The 23,913-nt window shown below is 41.2% G+C and overlaps 1 protein-coding gene across 2 annotated transcripts; it reads left to right on the top strand.

The window, feature by feature from the left end:
* Nucleotides 1–45: 45 nt before the first annotated feature.
* LOC138953462 (uncharacterized) lies at nucleotides 46–23,643 on the top strand. 2 transcript variants are annotated; one of them, XM_070325295.1, is made up of 20 exons: nucleotides 46–211; nucleotides 453–657; nucleotides 2,069–2,235; nucleotides 2,476–2,773; nucleotides 3,411–3,484; nucleotides 4,555–4,608; nucleotides 4,993–5,107; nucleotides 5,469–5,650; nucleotides 6,363–6,587; nucleotides 7,878–8,086; nucleotides 8,659–8,799; nucleotides 9,487–9,624; nucleotides 9,880–10,102; nucleotides 11,213–11,414; nucleotides 13,055–13,273; nucleotides 15,242–15,330; nucleotides 15,846–15,879; nucleotides 18,859–19,052; nucleotides 19,536–19,752; nucleotides 20,299–23,643. In XM_070325295.1, exons 1-20 carry the CDS (start codon nucleotides 50–52, stop codon nucleotides 20,436–20,438), a joined length of 3,288 nt encoding a protein of 1,095 aa, XP_070181396.1. In that variant the 5' UTR covers nucleotides 46–49; the 3' UTR covers nucleotides 20,439–23,643. The 2 variants fall into 2 exon arrangements, with proteins under 2 accessions (XP_070181396.1, XP_070181395.1); XM_070325294.1 differs by having other exon boundaries at nucleotides 15,846–15,948.
* The last annotated feature ends 270 nt before the right edge of the window (nucleotides 23,644–23,913 follow it).

Here is a 23,913-nt window from a genome sequence, read left to right as displayed (position 1 = left end):
TTTATAAAATCTAGTTTTAGTTCCGCAGCATAGCGTCCCCAGTTTCAAGATGGACGACTGCAACTTGGAAAAGCTTGCCATCAAGCCAGGGAAGCTTTCCCCTGCATTTAATCGAAATGTCACGGAATACGACGTTACAGTCCCCAGCAATGTCGATAAACTCAACGTTGACCCGATGACAAGCGACACTGGTGCATCCTACTCCATATCGGTACGATTTTTAGCGGTCACCGTGGATGTTTTCGGCGGGAGCCTTCGTTTGACTTTGCAGAATGAGCAGAACTTCTTGTAGACAAACACTTGCTTCATTTTTGTTTACTTTACAGTTTCAAAATGTTACTTAGCAATGGGCTGTATTAACCAACGTTATGAGCTTGTTGTTGTTGTTGTGTTGTTGTTGTTGCGATACCATTCTCACCAAACTTTCACTAAGATTTGATTTGTTATTGCAGGGAAGTGAAGGATCAAAAGTAGTACCTCTGAAAGAAGGGGAGGTCACTGACATTAAGATTGAAGTCTCAGCAGAAGATGGAACGGTGAAGAAATACTTCATTCATACCAAACGCCTTTCCGCCAAAGACGCTAGTCTGAGTGACTTGACTGCCGACAAGGGATTTCTGCAGCCAAGCTTCAACCCTGATGTCACTGAGTACACTTGTAGGTGAACACTTTTCAGCATTGTACCTTTGTGTCAAATCTTTCTTTCATGTTAAAAATCTTGTAAAGTTTTATTTTGATGTAAACTCTGGTACAGTGGTAGCTTATTACCAGTGTCAGAAGTCTATTATCTAGAAGTATTTATCTACTATTACCAGCAGTCGACACGCGGTGATACATATGCCCTTTGACCTTTCCTTGGGGATATTCCGTACTATAAATAGAATACGGGATTATGGGAAAGCTGTTCAAGGGCAATCCAAAACGTTTAGAATGAAGCAAATTAATAAAAAAAAAAAATAAAAAAAAGAATTACGAGTTCAGAAAAAAATAAAATAAAATTGCCATCGAAGCGAATCGAACCCGGGACCACAAAAGTAAGGACAAGCGCATGATCGAGCGCGTTATCAACTGAGCTATTCTGTCGCACTCTAGGCGAGGGAGATTTTAACTTCAAATATTACACTTGAGTTCTCGAGCGTGGAGACGACTGACTCGAGTTTCCGAGTCTCTCCGTTCGTATTTGTGTACTGTTCTCTATATCTCACTATTCGGGGCTAATTCAGTTCATAACCGACCCTACGCTTCCGGTCACTTCGTATGTTGGGAAAGCATTATGAAGTAGCGATAATTTCAAGCGTGACCGACATTATTGATACGAAATGCTTGGACCAATCGCCGAAAAATGCTGACGTCATTGCATGAAAAATACCCCAAATCCTCTATTCTCGATGACATACTAAGGAGTTAGTTCGGGAGAACGACGATCTATGGACGGTTTATTATATAAAGGGAAGCAAGCGGTTAAAAACGGGCGTCGATAGAGCCAATAAACAGGGATGGGAACTTGTAGTATTTCATTCACTTGTGCCAGTGTTGAATATTCTTTCCCGTCGCGATATAACCTTCGTGGTTGAAAACGACGTTAAACACCAAATAAAGAAAGAAAGAAAGAATATTCTTTGAAATCATTTGTAAGAAAACAAATTCATGCTTTCATCTCTCAATCAGTCAATTTCATTGTTCTGGTGATATTGGTCGTGTTCCATAGTTTGTAAATGTTCAGTTGAATATAACATGCTTGTTTATATCATTATCACAACCAGAATTGAGGCTACTCGTCAGTGAGTCAACTAAGTGATTATCTCCCTTTACCTTTGCTTCAGAGTTGTGCGAGCCACAGGGGATCCAGTACTGTCCTCTCTCTCTCTCTCTCTCTCTCTCTCTCTCTCTCTCTCTCTCTCTTTTTTTTTCTCGTCTTCTTTTTCTCGTCTTCTTTTTCTTCCTTTTGTGTGTATTTTGAAAATAAACTTGCCTTCAACATATCATTCATTACAGTCAGAGAAGATAACACGCATTGCCATGGTTTTTTTTGTTGTGAACATTAGAAAAATGATGTGCTTTATTGCAGGTTTGCTTCCATGTCAGGTGACATCAGTGAAGGTAACGCCTGTTGCTCCGGACCCCAAAAGTGAGGCCTTGGTGAATGGAAAGAAACCAGGGGATGCCACCTCTCTGTGTGTTGGAGAGACTAGAGTGGAGATACAGGTCACATCTCCGGATGGATCCAATAAAAAGGTGCTTCAAATATCCACATGTTTGTTCCATTTTATTTGTTTTATCAGAGTACTGCTCAGCCGCTTGATAATTAAACAGGGATGTTACTAGGGTTGATTTTTTTCTAGAAAATTTGCCGAAAGGGGGTAGAGGGAGGAGAGACTCGTCTTCTTTACCCCTCTTCTGTGTTGTTGCTGTTGTTTGTTTGGTCCATATTTTTTCATAAACATGAAAAACATCTCTTCTCATTTTTAATTTCAGGAATACATTCTTGATCTCATTCGCAAGCCATTGCCGAGGTACGTCAAGTTTGTGGATCCAAAGAAGGCCCTGGAGTTTGAGTGTCCCATCTCCCTCAGCCCCCTTTATCGACCGATCACAGTCAAAGGGAGCAATCCCAAACACACATACTCTGCTCCGTTCATGGACTCAGTGACACGCACCGCCAAAGTGGATTTATTGAGCGGAGAGGCTTTGTCCCCTGACTGGCGTATTGTCGACAGGGAACTGGAGGCCAAGATGGCCGCTGAACCTGCCGTTATTCCACTCACTTACAGTGGTACGTTTGTCATTGTCATTTTTGTGAACTAATGATTTTTTTGCCATTTAGCTGTGTCATATGAGGTTTTTAGCCTTTTTTGTGTGCGGATAGAATCTGCCATGTGCCTTAAGCTCATCTTGCCTGAAACTGCCTAAAGAAGAGAAAAAATAAAAAGAAGTGCCACACAACATAGCATTTGTTAGCAGCAAGATAAAAGAGATATTAATATTATGCTGAGTGAAGTTAAAACTTGTTTCCAAGCGATAAAATTAACTGTGGTCTTTTAAGTTGTCCAGCATGAGCTTTGTGATGGAAGAATTATGCCAAACTTTCTTTGGTTAATTGTTGTGCATATACTTAATATTAACCTCTACAGTTGCCTTTGAAAAACTGTGTTAAAGAAAGAATACAGACTCGTTTTGGAGATTTTAGCTTGTGGGACACTGCATGCATTGTGGAATTTGTACTTCAAAAGATGTAAAGAACTATAAAGTAGTCATTTTTCTATATTGCAGTGTTCTGTGGGTAAAGACAAGAAAAATCCAGAACATTGCATCTTTGTTTTTCTGTCATGTCTTTATGTGTACAGTAGTGTATGCTTAGTGCTGGTTTGTATACTGTCTGCCGACTTATAGCTGTTTGTTGATATTTTCAGGTGCAACAGAACCAGTGAAGTTTGGAGAGTTGGCAGCACAGCTGGAGAAATGTAATGTTCAACCAAAAGTTGAGGTAAAACTGCTCTATTTTGTTATTTATTAAAGCAGAAAAATGTGTGGCAAGACAAGCAGGCAACTCATATATCATGTCAATTTATCTTATTGTCCTTCAGAAGCTAGACTTAGACAGTTCATGTGCTTTCTCCTGTTCTTTGGAAAGTTCTTTGAATTTGGTTGCCAACAGTGATTTTATTTTGAAAAGTCATGAGTGCATAATGTAACCAAGCGCAAGAAGCACAACAATCACCTTTGGAGGCAAAGGCCCAGTCAAACAGGATTGAGAATTTTAGAGCTAATTTCTGTTATGCGTACACAGGTTCCCAGGAAAATACATGGTGACAGCAGCAGCCAGACCCTATCACAAACAGAACTCTACATTTCACAGGTGTCAGCTTCTTCTTCAGCGTTCGACGATGGCTGTGTCTAGATTCTTTGGCCCGTGACGTTGACGAAGTGGGCTGTCATTTCCAGGTCCTGAGTGCTGCCCCATAGCTTGGTGTGCAGCAATGTCCCTGAGGGCCAGACATGTTTCCTCTCACTGCAGTGGAGTTGGCAGGTCTGCAGGAAGTGGTCCGGTGTCTGGTCCGCCTCTCCACAATGGCACAGGGCCGACTGTCTGATGCCGATCCTTTTTAGGTGGCTGTTTAGTCCACAGTGGCCTGTCCGGAGGCGGAAGACAATGGTCTGCTCGTGACGAGTGAGCTGATGGAGGACAGGTGTCAGCAACGTAGAAGAAACGTCAAGCTACAAATAGCTTGTGCTCTTTAAAGGCCGACAACTGCAGAGCCTGCTGTAAAGGGTGACGCAGTAGTCTCCCTGTCACAATCAGTTTTGGATGTAAAACTTGTGATTCTATGGCAAACTAATCAACATTTTGTGACTTTTTTCTCTCTCAGAACAAAAGATTTCTTTGTGAAAGAAGCATGTGTGAATATGTGTTAATTCTCTAGATGTGATCTTTCTTTCTTTCTTTATTTGGTGTTTAACGTCGTTTTCAACCACGGAGGTTATATCGCGACGATCTAGATGTGATGCATGTGTGAATACGTGTTAATGCTCAAGATGTGATCTTTCTGTTTTTAGGATCCCAAAGACCGGTTTCAGAAAGCATCTTTATCTTCAAACCACAAGGTTGAGGTATGAAGTTTTGAAGAGTTTCATGCCCAGCTGGCAAGGTTAGAAATTTTATTTAATTTTTCTTTTTATTTCCATTACTTTATTATCCCATGGCTAGGGAACTCGGGTTGCTTCCTCCGAGTGTTTGCTAGTTTAGATAGTGACTGCAATTTATCTCTGGATTTTGCAATAATGTATAACTGGTTTTGAAGTATAACATTCCGCGTAGCCTTCTTTTTTTGAGACTTCAGGAGGTTGTCATTTAAGTTTGAAATGGTCTATCCATTGAGAGACAGTAGAAAGCAGATCAGAGCAGATGTTTTCAATTTACAAATACAGAAGTTAATGCTATTGCAATAGTAAATAAAAGAATAGTTGAAGATATATTTGTGTATGTTTGTGCAGGCGTGGAAGTGGGAGAAGCAGCTTCAGCAGGTGTTCGACGAAACAGATCCTGCAAAGTTAGTGGAGGGTGCATGCGCAGAACTTGAAAAGTATTACCTGAGTCTGCCAGCTACAGGTAATTTTGTTTCATAGCTTTTTGTTTGATGTACAGTGGAACCCCCCTTTTAAGACATCCAACAATCTGAGAAAATCAGGTCTTAAAATGTAGGGGGTCTTAAAATGGGGGTAAATTTACAGAGGATATGAACATGGAGAAAACAAGGTCTGAAAAGGGAGGGAGTCTTAAATTGGGGGGGGGGGGGGGGGGGGGTCTTAATAGGGGGTTCCACTGTAGTAATCTTGAACTAAGAATGACAGACTGTTGTAAAGATTCGTTGCGTTGAGATCTGCAGTGTATCAATTCTTGGTTTCACGTTTGGTGTATTGGTGGTTATTTCGACCATAGTTTGCTAAACATGTCTCTGTTTTGTCACCAGCTCAGGGCTACCACCAGTTCAACGAGAGTGAATCACCAATGGACTACCTTCAGAATGCAAGTCATTATTATGCCACTGCAATCAAGTTCAAGCCCAAAGACGCCAACCTCCACTTTCAGCTTGCCATGGTTCTGGAAGAAAAGTACTTTGCTGAGGACATGTTTGGGCTGAAGAAGACTGAGGTGTGTAATAGTCACTCATTTTCTCTCTTATTTCTGTGTCTCTGTATCTCTGCCACATTGTCTCACTCTCTCACTGTCTCCCTGTCTGTCTGTCAGTCTCTTTATCTCTCTCTCTCTCTCTCTCTCTCTCTCTCTCTCTCTCTCTCTCTCTCTCTCTCTCTCTCTCTCTTCTCCTCCTCCCTCCTGTGTGAGTGGAGGGTATCTCTCTAACTCACTCCCTCTCCCCAACCCCTCTCTCTCTCTCCTTCCCCTGTATGGGTGTGTCTCTGTCTGAGCATGTGCCTGTACGTGTTGTTGTTTTTTGTGTGCATGTGCCTGTACGTGTTGTTGTTTTGTCTGGGCATGTGCCTGTACGTGTTGTTGTTTTGTGTGTGCATGTGCCTGTACGTGTTGTTGTTTTGTGTGTGCATGTGCCTGTACGTGTTGCACGTTGTTGTTTTGTGTGTGCATGTGCCTGTACGTGTTGTTGTTTTGTGTGTGCATGTGCCTGTACGTGTTGTTGTTTTGTGTGTGCATGTGCCTGTACGTGTTGTTGTTTTGTGTGTGCATGTGCCTGTACGTGTTGTTGTTTTGTCTGTGCATGTGCCTGTACGTGTTGTTGTTTTGTCTGTGCATGTGCCTGTATGTGTTGTTGTTTTGTCTGTGCATGTGTCTGTGATTGTGTGCTCTTGTTTGCTTATGTATTCATTCTTGCTTGTCTGTCTGTTCACAGGTAGCCGATGACATACCCTCGTTCAACATTAAAGCCAAGGAGAGCTCTAAGGAGGAGGAGGTGCTGGCCATCTGCAAACTGCGCAACGTGGAGTCCGGAGCGCCAGTGGCCATGCAACTGAAAGCACTGGACGAGGAGTACCACCACTTGCTGGACAGCGGTCAGGGGGGCAAGGCTGATCACATCCAGGTCCTCTTTGCCTGGTATTCCAAGAAAATCTCTCAGGTCTGTGGAAAAACCTGTGTTGACTTTTTTTAGAAACTATTCTTTGAAAGTAGATTCAGACAGCCAAGAAGATGGGTCAGAGTTATCTGAGACTGCACAAACAGCATTCTTTTTACATTTAGTAAAGTTTTGACTAAATGTTTTAACGTAGAGGGGGGAATCAAGACGAGGGTCGTGGTGTATGTGTGTGTGTGTGTAGAGCGATTCAGAGAAAACTACTGGACCGATCTTCATGAAACTTGACATGAGAGATCCTGAGTATGGTATCTCCAGACGTTTTTTTTCATTTTTTTGATAAATGTCTTTGATGACGTCATATGCGGCTTTTCGTGAAAGTTGAGGCGGCACTGTCACGCTCTTATTTTTCAACCAAATTGGTTGAAATTTTGGTCAAGTAATCTTCGACGAAGCCCGGACTTTGGTATTGCATTTCAGCTTGGAGGCTTAAAAATTAATTAATGAGTTTGCTCATTAAAGTTGTCATTAAAATCGATTTTTCGCAAACAGATTTAAAATTGATTGCATCGTATTCTTCATCACATTCTGAATCTAAAAATATATACATATGTTATGTTTACTCTTAAAATGTGATCACAATTAACGAAAATAGATTAATTAGTCTTACGATTAAAATTTAAGAAAACGATCCAAAAATGATTTCATCTTATTCTTTATCATTTCCTGATTCCAAAAACATATAGATATGATAGGTTGTATTCAAAACAAGCTCAGAAAGTTAACAAGAATACAGAAAAGCGCGCTTTCCTGCTTAGCACAATACGCTACCGCGCTAATCTTGCGTGTCAATATCACTACGTTTTGCACGTGGGAGGTGAGCGATTTCCTTCACGCGGGGATTGACGAAGCTGTACTGTCTTGGTGAAAAAATACAGTGCGTTCAGTTTCATCCCGTGAGTTCGACAGCTTGACTAAATGTAGTAAATTCGCCTTACGTAACTTGTTTTTTTATGTTTTGGGTAATGAAAGAACAACAGAGAATTTAATTTACAAGGCATATGTACATATGGCAGATTCAGGGTATCTACTCATGCATACCATTGCAGGTTTAGCGTTGACTGACTGTTTTGTTGTAAATTAACGGTCAAACACAGCTGATAGGATTCTGGGGTTGTATGCTTACCCAGCTGTTGTTTGGGGGCACTTGAAAGCATTTGCAAATTTTCCATTACTTGATGTTGAATACACAGTTTTATTGAAGAGCTTAAATTGACTGGACAAATATTTTCAAACAAATTGTTAGACATGGAAATTTGATCTTTGTGTTGGAAGGAAGGAGCAGCAGCACACAAAGCAGAGGATGCTGGGAACCCACTGGGTCAGGCGTTCCTCAAGTACCAGGATGCCATGACACTGGACGAATCCAAGTCTCTGTACAACTTCCACGTGGGGCGTCTGCTGGTTACCCAGGGCAACTATGATGATGCTGTGAAGCGACTGGAGGCATCGCTGTGCTGGAATGCCCAGCATCAGTTGTCAAGGTAATTGGGGATAAACTGCAAATGGTGCATTATTTGTCTGAAGTGCAAAATTTCTCACTCTCATCTGGAGCATATATAACTATGAACTTTCCAGCATAGTAATTGGTTTACTTACTTACTTAGGTCCTTTGTCCCCAGCAGAGCATACACCATTGACGATGTTTCTCCATTGCACTCTGCTCTGGGCTGCTCTTTCTGCTTCTGTCCAGCTGTTGCCTTGCCTCTTCAGTTCTGCCTCTGTGTCACGCCTCCAGCTGTTTCTCGGTCTCCCTCTCTTTCTCTTCTCCTGTGGGTTCCAAGTGAAGTAATTGGTTTAGCGGATGTTTTATTTTTCAGTTCATTTAATCATTCGGTGCTAAAGCAGTGAAAAGTTTTCACAGCAGCTTTTAGGAGAGGGAAAGTCTTGCTGTTAAAATTATGCAATTCAAGGAGAGTGACTTTCCTCTGGAAAAATTTAGCAGAGATTGAAGCAGTAGCGCAGGCTTATTTTTATGAGGGATTATCAGAAAAGTTGAAAGTTTGTTGAGGCATTCCAGCTGATTTTGTGACAAGTCATTGGCGTTTTGTTGCAGAATCTACTTGGGTCTTGCCTTAAGCCTGCAAAAGGACGGCCCAGGAGGGAGACTGAAGGAGTGTGTCAGGTATCTGCTGGAAGGCATGGAGGTTCTCCTCACCGATCTCAGCAAGCAGGCTGCCACGCTGCATGAAAACATGTTGGTCTTTTGTTCTGCTGTCTGACAGTCTTGCGCACACATATTCCTTCTTACGTTCGAACCTGTCGATAACGAGCACCCAAGGCACTGACAAAAAGGGGTTGTTCAGGCAGGTGGTGGTTACTATGGAAAGGTGAATTGTACAGAACAACACTCATTGGGGGATCCTTATTGGTGGGCATTGTGGCAGGTGGTCTTTATTGAGAGGTGGTTGCCAGGGCAGGTTCAACTGTATAATGGAATGACTGAGGTGGGGGTTGGTGTTTTACTCTTTGTTTCTCAAAGATATTTCTCCTGTTTTATTGGGTTGGATGAATTCAGTGATAACAGAAACATCTAAATCTTATACCCTGATGCTGAAGAAAACTCACTTTGTCTTTCTTTGCTAACAACACCTTCAAGAATAAACAAAAAAAGTTTATCCATATTCATATCACATTATAGGCAGAGTCTAAAAATGGGCTTTGCTGAGATTCTCAAAATCATTTTTGAAAAGCTGATGAAGATACATAACACAAATAGTTCATCTTAACTGAGAGTAACTGTGAGTCTGTGTTCTGTATTCTTGCACCTTCAAGATAGGTTCCCCTTGTATCATGACAAGTCGCTTTCCTTGCGAGGCTATGCTCACATAAAAATGTCTGGATTTGAAAAATGTTTGTGTGTGTTTTTATTTGGCTCTTTTAGGGTGAAGAACAAGCTGTATGCAGAGCACGTGGTGAGGCCAACCAATGTACACTTGTTGCGAGGTCTGATACAACTGGGACAGTTACTGGCAGCCAATGCTGACAAGGAGGCCATGTCTGCGCGCGATGTCTTCCACACGTACGTCAAATTAAAATGACATTCATCAATCAATCAATCAATAAATAAATAAACAAACAAATAAATAAATAGTTATTTTAACAAAATTGATAGATAAATGAATAGATAAAGTAATGCTTGACTCTTTAAAATTTCGATTGTGACTTCTGCTTAAAATGTGTTGTCTGGGTGAATACAAAGGACAAAAGTTCTGGGGTCTGTAGGTGTGTTCATATTTATGTGCTGATGTGCGTGTATCCTTAAATCGTTTTACAGTGCAGCGCTGCTGGCAACGCAGGCCATGCCGGATGTGTACCGGGCGGACGTGTACCAGCAGATGGAGTGGGTGTTGCTGGATGCTCACGCTGTGTTGCTGGAGATCCTCATGGCGGAGGGAAAGGCTGAGGAGTTGATTGCACAGCGCTGTCAGAGGCTGTCCGCTCTCATTGATAATGCCACCATCCCACAGAATGAAAGTCTCCTGAATGTGCAGGAAAGGGTGAGCTTTGAGCTTCACCTTTGCGGCTGTCAGCACAGGTTGTGGCGACAGTGGAACCCCCCTTTTAAGACCGAAAACAATCTGAGAAAATCAGGTCTTAAGAAGGAGGAAGTCTTAAAATGGGGGTAAATTTACAGAGCTCATGAACAGAAAATCTGAAAAAACAAGCTAGGTCTTAAAATGGAGGAAGTCTTAAATTGGGGGGTCTTAAAAGGGGGTTCCATGTACATGGTTGTACAGGCAAACCTGTCTATAACGACCACTCAAGGGACCGACCCAATGGGGTCGTTATAAACTGGTGGTTGCTATGGAAAGGTAAATTGTTTGGATAATAATTCGTCAGGAATCTTTTGAGGTGGTCGTTTTTAGCAGGTGGTTGTTATTGAGATGGGGCGGGGATGTAGCTCAGTCGGTAGCGCGCTGGATTTGTATCCAGTTGGCCGCTGTCAGCGTGAGTTCGTCCCCACGTTCGGCGAGAGATTTATTTCTCAGAGTCAACTTTGTGTGCAGACTCTCCTCGCTGTCCGAACACCCCATGTGTACACGCAAGCACAAGACCAAGTGCGCACGAAAAAGATCCTGTAATCCATGTCAGAGTTCGGTGGGTTATAGAAACACGAAAATACCCAGCATGCTTCCTCCGAAAACGGCGTATGGCTGCCTAAATGGCGGGGTAAAAAACGGTCATACACGTAATATTCCACTCGTGCAAAAAACACGAGTGTACGTGGGAGTTTCAGCCCACGAACGAAGAAGAAGAAGAAGAAGAAGAAGTTATCGAGAGGTAGTGTTAAGGACAGGATCGACTTTATATGTCCGTTGAAGCTGAAGCTGTAATTCAAGCAATTTGAAAAGCATTGAACACTGTAGGCTACATTTTTTCATTGGTGATAACAGATAAGATCTGGAAGGGGGTGTTTTATTGTGATGAGAGTTGGACAGTCAGCTGGAATGGTGGGAGTTAGGCTTGGGAAGCAACTTGGTAAAGGGAAAATAGATGTGTTTAGTTTTGATTATTTTATTTTATTTCATTTATTTGTATCATCTCTTCCGAAATAGAAATGACTATGATGTTGGTAATGTTTCTTGGCATGATGTGTTTCTGTGCAGACGTCTCAAAATCTGGTTCGAATCCAACCCTGCAACAGCCATGCCCTGTACCTGCTAGGCTCTGCGCAGTTCAACAAGTATGAGAGTAGCACACCGGGCGATGCTGCCACCAAACAGCTTCATGATGCTCGTACCTCTTTCGAGGCCAGCGTCGAACTGCAGGGCAAACCAGCAGAAGGAGGAGTGCCTGAGCTTGTAGCAAGTGAGTTTTCTGTTTCTTTTCACTCATTTTGGATGGCAGCTGCCGTAGGCCTTCAGAGCCTCTGACCAGAGGAGTCCTGGAAATGATTGCAAACTTTACTGTTATTTGGGCATGGATTCATTTAAAATTTACTAGGATAGTTTTTCATGCTTAGCTGACTAAAGTCAAACATGTTACTGGGTGATGTAATTGCATTACTGTACAAGTAATTTTAGAATCCATGCAAAATAAGTCAGTCTCACAAACCAGTCGTGAATGGATCTTCTTCCGTTGTTGTCTGTCATTTGAGTGATGATGGTTAAGCTGCCGTTATGCGTCATAAATGGCCCAGCTCATCCGACTTCGGCGTGTTTTTATATCGGAGTGGTCCTTCTCCTAGACTGGTGGTTTTCCTCCGAAAACGGCGTATGGCTGCCTAAATGGCGAGGTAAAAAACGGTCATACACGTAAAATTCCACTCGTGCAAAAATTACGAGTGTACGTGGGAGTTTCAGCCCACGAATGAAGAAGAAGAAGAAGACTGGTGGCTTTACAGGGCTGTCGAGTCCAGTCTACCCGGCTATTTGGCCATAGCTGGTTTGGCTTTGGTTTTAGTTTGTTTATTTGAGGTGACCTTCCCCAGGGCTAGAGCTTATAATGCGGCTCTTGATCACATGGTGCTCCCGTAATTGGACACCTGGGGTATTTCTTGAGAGTAACAGTGACCCATCCTGCTGGAAGCACCACCATTTGGTCCGCGACTGCTTATTCGTCCTGGTAAGCCTGGCTTATCTTGCAGCTAACCTCCATATCTGAAGGCCACCCCACTATCTACCATCTGTGGACGCGCCTGGTTGGGGGTGGTCGCCCCTACTTTTCCAGGGTCGTGAATAGATGATGAAGCATATTTATGGATTACCGGGGCTTCTAGGCATCATTCTCTTTTCAGTTTTGTGTGATTCATAACAAAGTATGCTGCCCATGTTGTACGGACTTCTGTTTATTGTTTTTGCCTGAACCTGGACTTGTCTTTTGATTTGATCAGGTAGCCTTAGTTGAGTGGACCTCAGGCTGTTTTATTTTTATTTTTTATTAAGTGAATGTTATTATACGTTATTTGCGTGTTTGACCAAAATATGACATTTTAGACAGATCGAGACGGTCATTGTTCTCCGAGACCGCGCTAGCGGTCGAGGTGAACAATGACTGTCGAGATCTGTGTAAAATGTCATATTTTGGTCAAACACGCAAATAACATTTATGTATCGATCGAATTCCTTTCAGGTACTTATGACTTTGTTGTTGTTTTGACGATTGAACGAGCACACACACACATGCATGCAATCTACATGTATGCAATCAAACACATAAGCTTCATATTTGGGCGTTTCAGGTTGACCGAAACTTCAAAGGAACTACAAAACACACGTCATGTACTCACTTTGTTGTTGTTTTGACATTGAACAGCACACACACATGCAATCAAACACATGACGGTTTTTTTTTTTGAGTTCCTTTGAAGTTTCGGTCAACCTGAAAAGCCAAATTATTAAGTTTTGTCGGCCTCTGACGTCACATGACTCAAAGAAGGGAAATCCAATCTCCAATCGATACATTATTATTTGCACGTTTATAAATTGTGTGTGTGTGTGTGCACTCAGATCAGGAGTGGTACCAGGAGCAGAAGAAGAAGAAGGAGGAGAAAGCCAAGAAAGCGGCTGAGGCCAAAACGAGCACAACATCACTTGCAGCCAAACCTGCAGCTGCGCCAGCGAAGGGAGGGCCTGCAGCACCCAGAGGAGGGGCTACGGCTGGTCGTGGTACTGCCCCTGCTCCCGCCGCTAGAGGGAGGGGAGCTCCTGCCTCACCCGCCAGGGGAGGTGAAGGATACGTTTTTATTTGAGTGAATTGAAAAGAGGACGTTTATCATCAGGAAAATGAGACGCAAGGAGATGTAGGTTAGACACATTTTTGATGCCAGCATAAGACCTGCCCAAGTGTGCTGCTGTGCAGACTGATATCATACGTGGACTGGGTGGCCGAGTGGTAACGCACTTGCGAGAGGTTGCGAGTTCGACCCTGGGTCAGGGCGTTAGCAATTTTCTCCCCCCTTTCCTAACCTTGGTGGTGGGTTCAAGTGCTAGTCTTTCGGATGAGACGAAAAATCGAGGTCCCTTCGTCTACACTACATTGGGGTGTGCACGTTAAAGATCCCACGATTGACAAAAAGGTCTTTCCTGGCAAAATTGTATAGGCATAGATCTATAAAAATGTCCACCAAAATACCCGTGTGACTTGGAATAATAGGCCGTGAAAAGTAGGATATGCGCCGAAATGGCTGCGATCTGCTGGCCGATGTGAATGCGTGATGTATTGTGTAAATAAATTCCATCTCACATGGCATAAATAAATCCCTGCGCCTTGAATATGTGCGCGATATAAATTGCATAAAAATTTTTTTTTAAAAATATTTAAAAAATCCCTGCGCTTAGAACTACCCACGGAATACGCGCGATATAAGCCTCATATTGATTGATTGATTGATGAAGGCACCCATAGAACCAGCCACAAATTTCCCTCAAGAGCAGGTGATATTTCATGACAGGTACATTTTAGTCAATGTTGAGAGCTAGAGATGAAGAGATGGACACCAGAGGGAAGTGGCCTTGCATCACAGATGGCTTTAAAACACAGGTGCACCAACCAGCGTATTTCAGTCTCTCCTAGTATCAGTGAAAGCAACAGAAGTCAAACTCTCAGAAAAACTACAAGATGTTGACCTATGTACAATCAAGTGTGACAGGGAGACTACCGTTGCCCGTCACAGCAGACTCTGCAGAGTTGTTCGCCTTTGAAGTAGGCAACACCTGTGGATTGTAGAGTTCTGTTTGTGATGGGGTCTGGCGGCTTTTGACTCTCTGTATTGTTCATGGATTCCTTTGCGAATGCATAACAGTTTTTATAGGGCTTAGAAATAAGCTCTAAAATTCTCAATCCTGTTTGATTGGACTTCGCCTCCAAAGGTGATTGTGGTGTTTCGGCACTCGGTTACACAAGCATAGAAGACAAATATACATACACATTGTCATACAAAATCTGAATGCACACAACCCAGTGCACAATGGAACCCCCTTTTAAGATCTCCAAACATCTTTGAAAAAGAAGGTCTTTAAAAGGGTGGAGTCTCAAAATGGAGGTATATTTGCAGAAGTTATGAAAACAAAATCTGAAAAAGCAAGGTCTTAAAAAGGCAGAACTCTTAAATCAGGCGATGGGAGGGGTGTCTTAAAAAGAGGGATTAAAGGTGGTCGTCTACATTTTTGCTTTTTTTTACATTTAGTCAAGTTTTGACTAAATGTTTTAACATAGAGGGGGAATCGAGACGAGGGTCGTGGTGTATGTGTGTGTGTCTGTGTGTGTGTGTGTGTGTCTGTCTGTGCGTGTGTGTGTGTAGAGCGATTCAGACTAAACTACTGGACCGATCTTTATGAAATTTGACATGAGAGTTTCTGGGAATGATATCCCCGGACGTTTTTTTCAATTTTTCGATAAATACCTTTGATGACGTCATATCCGGCTTTTTGTAAAAGTTGAGGCGGCACTGTCACACCCTCATTTTTCAATCAAATTGATTGAAATTTTGGCAAAGCAATCTTCGACGAAGGCCGGACTTTGGTAGTGCATTTCAGCTTGGTGGCTTAAAAACTAATGAATGAGTTTGGTCATTAAAAATCGGAAACTTGTAATTAATTTTTTTTTTTTTAACGATCCAAAAATAATTTCATATAAAAATGTAGACAAGGACCTTTAACTGTAACATTGTTTTCCTCTACATTTGTGCCTGACAGGAGCTGTAGCAGGCAGGGGAGCTGTAGCACCACAGAGAGGGGCAACCACTCCAGCAGGACCTGGTCGTGGGGGAGCTGTTGCAGCTAAGGTCAGTAATAGCACAACTGACCCCCAAAAAACAGAGTACGGTAGGGTAGATAATGGTTGTACGCATGAAAGTCCACTCATATGAAAATGTATGTGGTAGCTGTTGTCTGGGAACGCCATTGAAGAAGAAAAAAGAATTACTTGCAGGATGAATATTGTGAAGACTTTGCCGTCTATTGACTCTGTACTCTGAGTCATACCTCAGATTCACATGCAGTTAACTCTTGCTGTGTTAGCAAAACAATATAGGAGTTACTCAGATGAGGTTGACATTGGATGTGTGTGTGTGAGCGTGTGTGTGTGTGTGTGCTTGAAATGCATGCCTACTTGTGTGTGTGTGTATGTGTGTGTGTGTGCGCACTCGCACACTTGCATATGTGTGTGTGTGTGTGTGTCTTGAAAACATCATATAGATGGTTGGTTTCAGACTTAGCTTTCTTTTTAACTCAGTTCTTCAGAACAGAAACTGAATGTCTCCTAAACTAAATCTCTTTGTCAATCTTTCAACAAATCCAGGCCCCAGCAGGCAAGACACCAGGCACAGCGGGCAGTAAGTCTGGGCACAAGTGTCAGGCCACCCCTCCCCCTGTGACTCCCACAGCACAGAAACCCAAGCCTGGTAGGTGGGCCGGCTAGCCTCTGGAAGGCCTGCCAGTCTTTGGCTGAATCTCTCAAAATCTGTAGAAAGAATGGCTAGCAGTAGTGAGTAGACTGAAGGTTTAATTTGTCTATTACAGAAGCCAGTAGTTAGTGTGTGTCTGCCAATAATCCAGTTGTAAGTAACAAGATCTCTGAGAGATGAATCTTGCTTTTGATGCGACTTGAGTCTTGCTTTTGAGATTTACAGGATTTGCTTTTCTAATTTTTAATTACACTGATGGACTTGTTTTCCCTGTGAAAGCTAATCTACAATAAAAGGAGATGACCACTTTTGAGCAAGCTTTTTCTTCCAAATCTCTGCCAAGGATTGCATTATAGCTTGTTTGCTTGTGAACACAATTGGTATATTAGGTATCAGACCAGGTCGGTGCACTGGTTAAGGGATTTCATTGGCAGTAGTGTAAATGTATGCATTTTAAATAGATGTCAGTACTGAAGTGTTACAAATACTGTACTTTTTGTGTCTGACAAAACGTGAAAAAAAAATTGTCTCCTTGATTTGTAGCAGTGTGTAAATCTGACTTGGGATTCAGTTGCTGGATAATGTCATGAGGGAAGTGTTTTGGCGTTGAGTTTTTGTTTTGTTTGACTAATTTGCATTAACAGGACTGCATGAACCAAATTAATGTTGTTTCTTTACGATTTTACTCCATTTCATTCAGTTATAATTGTTTGGGGTTACGTTTTTGTCTTGTGAGATGGAGATTATTCACTAAATGAATGGTGATTTTAAAATAAGAAATAACCTGTGTGCATAATTATAGTGCTATACATGTACTACATTATGCGCTATACCCTTGATTGTGGTGTGGTGCAGATTCATGTAAGACTGGCCAACCCTAATATTTTTAATACAAGTACTAATCACACATTAACATGCTTCCAATTGAAACTTCGAGGTCTTCATCGGGGATTGACGCCCGACCAAAGGTGAAGCGTGTTAATGTTATTGTAATTCAATCTGACGACGATCTCTTTCCTGCTTTCATGCGATGGTAAACAGACAGAATTGGTTCTGTTCTGTTCACACACTACTTTCAGTCCACCTACCTGCAAGGGTCAAGTCCCAAGAAATATGTCTCTGTATTCCTATCGTATCACTCTCCTCCTGTTTTGTTTTCTTTCACATACATTTTCCCATCTTTTTTGACGGGTTTCTGGACAGCAAACTCAAAACAAATTCTTTTCATCACAAAAGCGATCTTTGGAATTGACAGACGTAGTCCGAAAGAATTCATGCATCAACTTACGTCACGTATTCGACGTCATCACTTCGCATACCTTATGGTCTCGGTATTTCGTTGGTACTTCATATTTCCTGCTTGTAAAATGACCCTCAAAGCTAACCGAGACTGGTTGAGGTTGTATCAATGCGCCTCGCCAGCAGGTTGTTAATGGATTTTTTAGCGAGTGGCTATCGACATTTAGTCACCTGTAATTTTTAATGAGTTGGGGCATTCTGACCAATCACAGGATCTGTTTCATTAAAACGCAAACTTGATTGAATTACAATTTTCAATAAAGTAACATTTGTACTTGCTCATAACCAGACAATTATATGTGCGTCTTGTTCTTCTAATGTTCACAACATACTTTAATTGTTGAATCAGTATTGTGTTTTGACATACATGTACTTTTTATTTAAAGCATAGTTGGAAATATTTGTTTGTTTAACTTTGTACAGAATTAAACATAGTCTACTTTTTCAATGAAGGTAATCTCTCAGACCATAACAAAACAAAACAAACATTGTTGTTAATTTAAATGATTGTAGTGCCATGCAATTTTTCTTTTGAGTTTTTGATGTACCTTACATAACACATTAATACTGTGCATGCAAACAACTGAACCACTGAATCTAAGTTAGATATTTTTAACTTTGTCAGTGAAAATAGAAAGCTCACTGCGACATCCGAAACTTCAGTAGACCTATACAAAAATTTAACAAGTCGCGTAAGGCGAAAATACAATATTTAGTCAAGTAGCTGTCGAACTCACAGAATGAAACTGAACGCAATGCCATTTTTCTGCAAGACCGTATACTCGTAGCATCGTCAGTCCACCGCTCATGGCAAAGGCAGTGAAATTGACAAGAAGAGCGGGGTAGTAGTTGCGCTAAGAAGGATAGCACGCTTTTCTGTACCTCTCTTTCTTTTAACTTTCTGAGCGTGTTTTTAATCCAAACATATCATATCTATATGTTTTTGGAATCAGGAACCAACAAGGAATAAGATGAAAGTGTTTTTAAATTGATTTGGACAATTTAATTTTGATAATAATTTTTATATATTTAATTTTCAGAGCTTGTTTTTAATCCGAATATAATATATTTATATGTTTTTGGAATCAGCAAATGATGAAGAATAAGATAAACGTAAATTTGGATCGTTTTATAAATTTTTATTTTTTTTTTACAATTTTCTGATTTTTAATGACCAAAGTCATTAATTAATTTTTAAGCCACCAAGCTGAAATGCAATACCGAAGTCCGGGCTTCGTCGAAGATTACTTGATCAAAATTTCAACCAATTTGGTTGAAAAATGAGGGCGTGACAGTGCCGCCTCAACTTTCACGAAAAGCCGGATATGACGTCATCAAAGACATTTATCAAAAAAATGAAAAAAACGTTCGGGGATTTCATACCCAGGAACTCTCATGTCAAATTTCATAAAGATCGGTCCAGTAGTTTAGTCTGAATCGCTCTACACACACACACACACACACACACAGACACACACACACACGCACATACACCACGACCCTCGTTTCGATTCCCTCTCGATGTTAAAATATTTAGTCAAAACTTGACTAAATATAAAAAAAGGAAAAGGCACTATATTATATTTAGAGTTATTTCTTTTGAAACAGCTGCAGCTCCTGCCCCTGCTTCTCAGCCGGCTCCAGAAGCCGCCACCCCAGAACCAGCCAAATCCAAGAAGCCAGCACCGATCAATCCAAAGACATACCAGGCTTATCTCGGTCTCGCTCGTGTCTACCGAGCGCTTGAGAACCCCAAGGAGGCTCAGAAATACTACGAAATTGTCAGCAACATGAATCCTGAGGTAAGGTGTTTGATCTTTGGTTAGGTATGCTGTGACTAGAGTATTTATAGCTGATTCAGATGTATGTGGTGCCGATCTTGTGTTATATACGGGGGTAAAGTAGAGTTTGTCTGTATATTGAAACATCTTTCAGATAGGCCAAACACCTTTTAGATAGGCCAAACACAGAGGGATTTTCTCTCTCTCTCTCTCTGAGTCTTTCTCTCTCTCTCTCTCTCTCTCTCTCTCTCTCTCTCTCTCTCTCTCTCTCTCTCTCTTTTAACACACACACACACACACACACACACACATACACACACACACACACACACACACACACACACACACACACACACACACATAGGCAGACACACACACACAGACACACACAGACAAAGCTTCAACTGACAGCTAGCATATCTTTTTGCAAGGTCACAGGGACAAACAATAACAGTTAACATATCAAAGAGGCTTCACCTGAATTGAAACTGTTCTATATTTCAGATACATGATGCCTACATAGAAAGTGCTGAAATGCTTGTAAAGGCAGATCCTCTGTCAGCGGTGGATGTCTACATGAAATTCCCCATCTCAGAAAAACCCAGCTTTGACGATGCCTACATCTTTGGAGAAATCATTCGAATTCTCATGAAATTTGAGAAGTACGATGATGAGAGGCTGCCTACTAGCATGATTACATACGGCAAAATTCTTGGGCTAGGTAAGTGTCACTGAATAGACAGATAAACAAATCAACAAAGATTGACAGCAATAACAGTCACAAGAACACTCCTATGACTAAAGTTTTGTGGAAATGTCTCCATTGTAAAATTTATATTGAAAGTATGCGCGCATGTGTGTGTATGCATGTGTTTGTGTGTGTGTGTATGTTTGTTTGTTTGTGTGTGTGTGTGTGTGTGTGTGTGTGTGTGTGTGTGTGTGTGTGTGTGTGTGTGCGTGTGTGTGTGTGTTTGTTTGTGTGTGTGTGTGTGTGTGTGTGTGTGTGTGTGTGTGTGCGCGTGTGTGTGTGTGTGTGTGTGTGTGTGTGTGTGTGTGTGTGTGTGTGTGTGTGTTTGCTCTTATAGAGGAGTTCTGTCATCTATGCCATATTAGATATTTGTAAATTATGTGTCACCCAGCTTATTCATCATAAACTTAATGACAAAGAGATGGCGACAGGCCAAGTTTTTTTATTAGATTCTGAAAGCCAAATGTTCAGGTCTGTGGAAAAGAAAAGAAATCTGAAATGAAGTTTTGAATTGTGCAGGTGTGCTGGATCGCTATGTGAAGGTTCTAGAGGAGAAGTTCAAGAACAAGTTGCTGCAGCGAGTGTATTCTGGTGTCAACGGAAAGAGTGTGGATGATCCTGACATGCAAGCATTCTTCAAGTTCAAGTGCTGGATATAAAATCTGTTGCCGATACAGCCGAGTCTTAAATTAAGCAAAGTTTTAACTGATTTTTAGGATGATCTTGACATGCAAGCATTTTTCAAATTCAAGAGCAGGACATAAACTCTGTTGCTGAAACGATGTGGAATGACATTAAATTCAGCTTAGCTTTAACTGATTAGTTGCTTACGGTTCAGCGATCAGTTAAGTTGTTTTATTTCTTTATTTGGTTTGACATTTATTTTGAATTATTTAAGTCACAGATGAATTTTTTACATCTAAAGCCAGAGGTAATGCCACCGCTAATACTTCATCAGAGGAACTTTTTGTGTGACTAGGATTGTTCAGAAAATAGCCTTGATGTGGGCTGTATCAAGTTCATTCATTATTGCTTCATTGGGAAAAAAAATGCAACCCACTTTACCTGTTTTTGAAATGTTGACTTTAGCAAGAGCTAAATTTGTGTGATTGTGAGTTATTTTGTTTTGTATACAGTGGTACCTGCGATAAAAGGACACCCTTGGGACCAGCTAAAAGTGTCCCTTCATTGCAGGTGGCCTGTCATGACAGGTATATTTTGGTCGAGATAATAGACAAAGGGACCCCAGAATGTGTCCTTTGAAGGGAGGTGTCCTCTCATCAGAGGGGCCACACATCGCAGGTACCACTGTATGTGCAAAAGATTTTACATGATAAGAATATGTATTTTGATTGACAGTTAGAGTTCAAGATAGTTGCATGCTCTTCAAATTGTTGTCTTTTTTGCTTTGTGAGCGTGGGCAGTATTCATTTTTAAGTTATTTATTGTTTTTGATTTGAGGTGTGCATAGAAGTGTTTTAACTTGTGATGCCTATTTTTCTTGTGTTTTGATGATTAGTGGAACTGCAGCATTTTCTTCATTCCATACTCATAATGTTTCTGTGATACACAGCAATGTGAAAATGGCCAAAACCACAAATTATAAAGTCCAGGTGGATTTTTTTCTAACGTTATAGATTTGATTTTTACACCCCCGGGTGTGTATAGGTTTCACTCGATGTGTTTGTTTGTTTGTTTGTTTGTTTGTTTGTTTGTGTTCGCATATAGATCTCAAGAATGAACGGACCGATCGTCACCAAACTTGGTGAACAGGTTCTATACATTCCTGAGACGGTCCTTACAAAAATTGGGACCAGTCAAACACACGGTTAGGGAGTTATTGGTGGATTAAGATTAAGAGTGACATATTAATGCTCAAAGGGAAATAACCATTTTCACTGCCACCAACCTCGACGTACCCTTTACGCGAATAAACATTCTGACTTCTGACTTCTGACTTCTGACTTCTGGCTTCTGACTTCTGACTTCTGACTTCAGACTTCAGACTTCAGACTTCTGACTTCTGACTTCAGACTTCTGACTTCTGACTTCAGACTTCTGACTTCTGACTTCTGACTTCTGACTTCTGACTTCAGACTTCTGACTTCTGGCTTCTGGCTTCTGACTTCTGGCTTCTGGCTTCTGACTTCTGACTTCTGACTTCAGACTTCTGACTTCTGACTTCTGGCTTCTGACTGTCTCTCTGTCTCTCTGTTTCTCTGTCTCTCTGTCTCTCTGTCTCAATGGTCAAAGGGAAATAACCACACTTGTTAGCAGTGCCTGCTCAGTTGGTGGCAGTGAGAATGCTAAGGACGGGGGTGTTTTTCCTACCTCGGAGGAATTTCTTGTTTGATTAGCTATGTATATTTTTGATAAATGCTTTTTGACTCACATGCGAAGCAAAAGTGAGTCTATGTACTCACCCGAGTCGTCCGTCCGTCCGTCCGTCCGGCCGGCCGTTCGGAAAACTTTAACGTTGGATATTTCTTGGACACTATTCAGTCTATCAGTACCAAATTTGGCAAGATGGTGTATGATGACAAGGCCCCAAAAAACATACATAGCATCTTGACCTTGCTTCAAGGTCAAGGTCGCAGGGGCCATAAATGTTGTCTAAAAAACAGCTATTTTTCACATTTTTCCCATTTTCTCTGAAGTTTTTGAGATTGAATACCTCACCTATATATGATATATAGGGCAAAGTAAGCCCCATCTTTTGATACCAGTTTGGTTTACCTTGCTTCAAGGTCAAGGTCACAGGAGCTCTTCAAAGTTGGATTGTATACATATTTTGAAGTGACCTTGACCCTGAACTATGGAAGATAACTGTTTCAAACTTAAAAATTATGTGGGGCACATGTTATGCTTTCATCATAAGACACATTTGGTCACATATGATCAAGGTCAAGGTCACTTTGACCCTTATGAAATGTGACCAAAATGAGGTAGTGAACCACTAAAAGTGACCATATCTCATGGTAGAAAGAGCCAATAAGCACCATTGTACTTCCTATGTCTTGAATTAACAGCTTTGTGTTGCATGACCTTGGATGACCTTGACCTTGGGTCAAGGTCACATGTATTTTGGTAGGGAAAATGTGTAAAGCAGTTCTTAGTGTATGATGTCATTGCTAGGTTTAGTTATTTGACCTTGACCCTGAAGGTCAAGGTCATGTAAAGGTCAAGGTCAAGCATGTGAGTCGTATGGGCTTTGCCCTTCTTGTTATTTATTTATTTTTTGTTTTTTGGGTTTTTTGTTAATTAGTCGGTTACCTAGTTAGTTAGGTGTTGTTTTTTGCAGCAACACACACACTCTAAACCAGACTTTGCCAAAGATGTTTTCAGACTGTGATAGAGAAATGTTTCCTGAACGACTGACCTCCCAGTATTTGAAATATTGAATGCAGAATATAAATCACTCGTTTTAACAGCACATCAGGTGCTTTGGTAATCCATTTTGGATATAGAAAAGAAAAGAAGCTGCAAAGACATCAAGGCTTAATCTGAGGACAAAGCTCTCCAAACTCATATCATTGATTGTCATAGCCATACATGTGGTTATTAACTTATGAATTTGCATTTTACATTCATGGCACCAACCTGCTGCATGAGTTGTTATATTGTTGATCACTAATGCTAAGATGACTGCATTATTATTTATACAAGTACAGATTTATTATAACGTGTTGAATACTTTACAAAGTAAGGTGTAGTGTTCGCATTTGCTGTTTATTTCTCGTCCTCTTGCGTTAAGAAGAAAAAATAAATAAACAGTGATATTTTTTAGACTTTCTATTGTAACAAGAATATTTGTCATTACCTTGCATTTGCACAGTTGATGGTCATTAAACTAAAGAGAAATGATTTCTTATTAGCTCAGTTACTGGCAAATGAATTTGTCAGGTAAGTATGACTCATCTTCTCTCTCTAGCTCTCTCTCTCTCTCTCTCTCTCTCTCTCTCTCTCTCTCTCTCTCTCTCTCTCTCTCTCTCTCTCTCTCTCTCTCTCTCTCTCTGTTGCCTGCAGCCCGTGGGTGTGAGTGTGTGTTGTGTGTGAGTGTGTACCTGTGTGTTTATGTGTGTGTGTGTGTGTGTGTGTGAAAAGAAGATATTTACAGATTTAAAGTTACAAAGA

Source organism: Littorina saxatilis, linkage group LG17, assembly GCF_037325665.1.
Source record: "Littorina saxatilis isolate snail1 linkage group LG17, US_GU_Lsax_2.0, whole genome shotgun sequence".
Taxonomy (NCBI): domain Eukaryota; kingdom Metazoa; phylum Mollusca; class Gastropoda; order Littorinimorpha; family Littorinidae; genus Littorina; species Littorina saxatilis.
The sequence above is the reverse complement of the archived record's forward strand: the minus strand, read 5'-3'. Positions and strand labels throughout refer to the sequence as shown.

Bases quoted from the DNA above. Each gene is read 5' to 3' on its own strand.
- LOC138953462 (XM_070325294.1), top strand. From the start codon at position 50: ATGGACGACTGCAACTTGGAAAAGCTTGCCATCAAGCCAGGGAAGCTT. The intron at 8,800-9,486 runs GTTGGTCTTTTG...TGGCTCTTTTAG, and splicing joins GCCACGCTGCATGAAAACAT to GGTGAAGAACAAGCTGTATG. The intron at 10,103-11,212 runs GTGAGCTTTGAG...GTTTCTGTGCAG, and splicing joins TCCTGAATGTGCAGGAAAGG to ACGTCTCAAAATCTGGTTCG.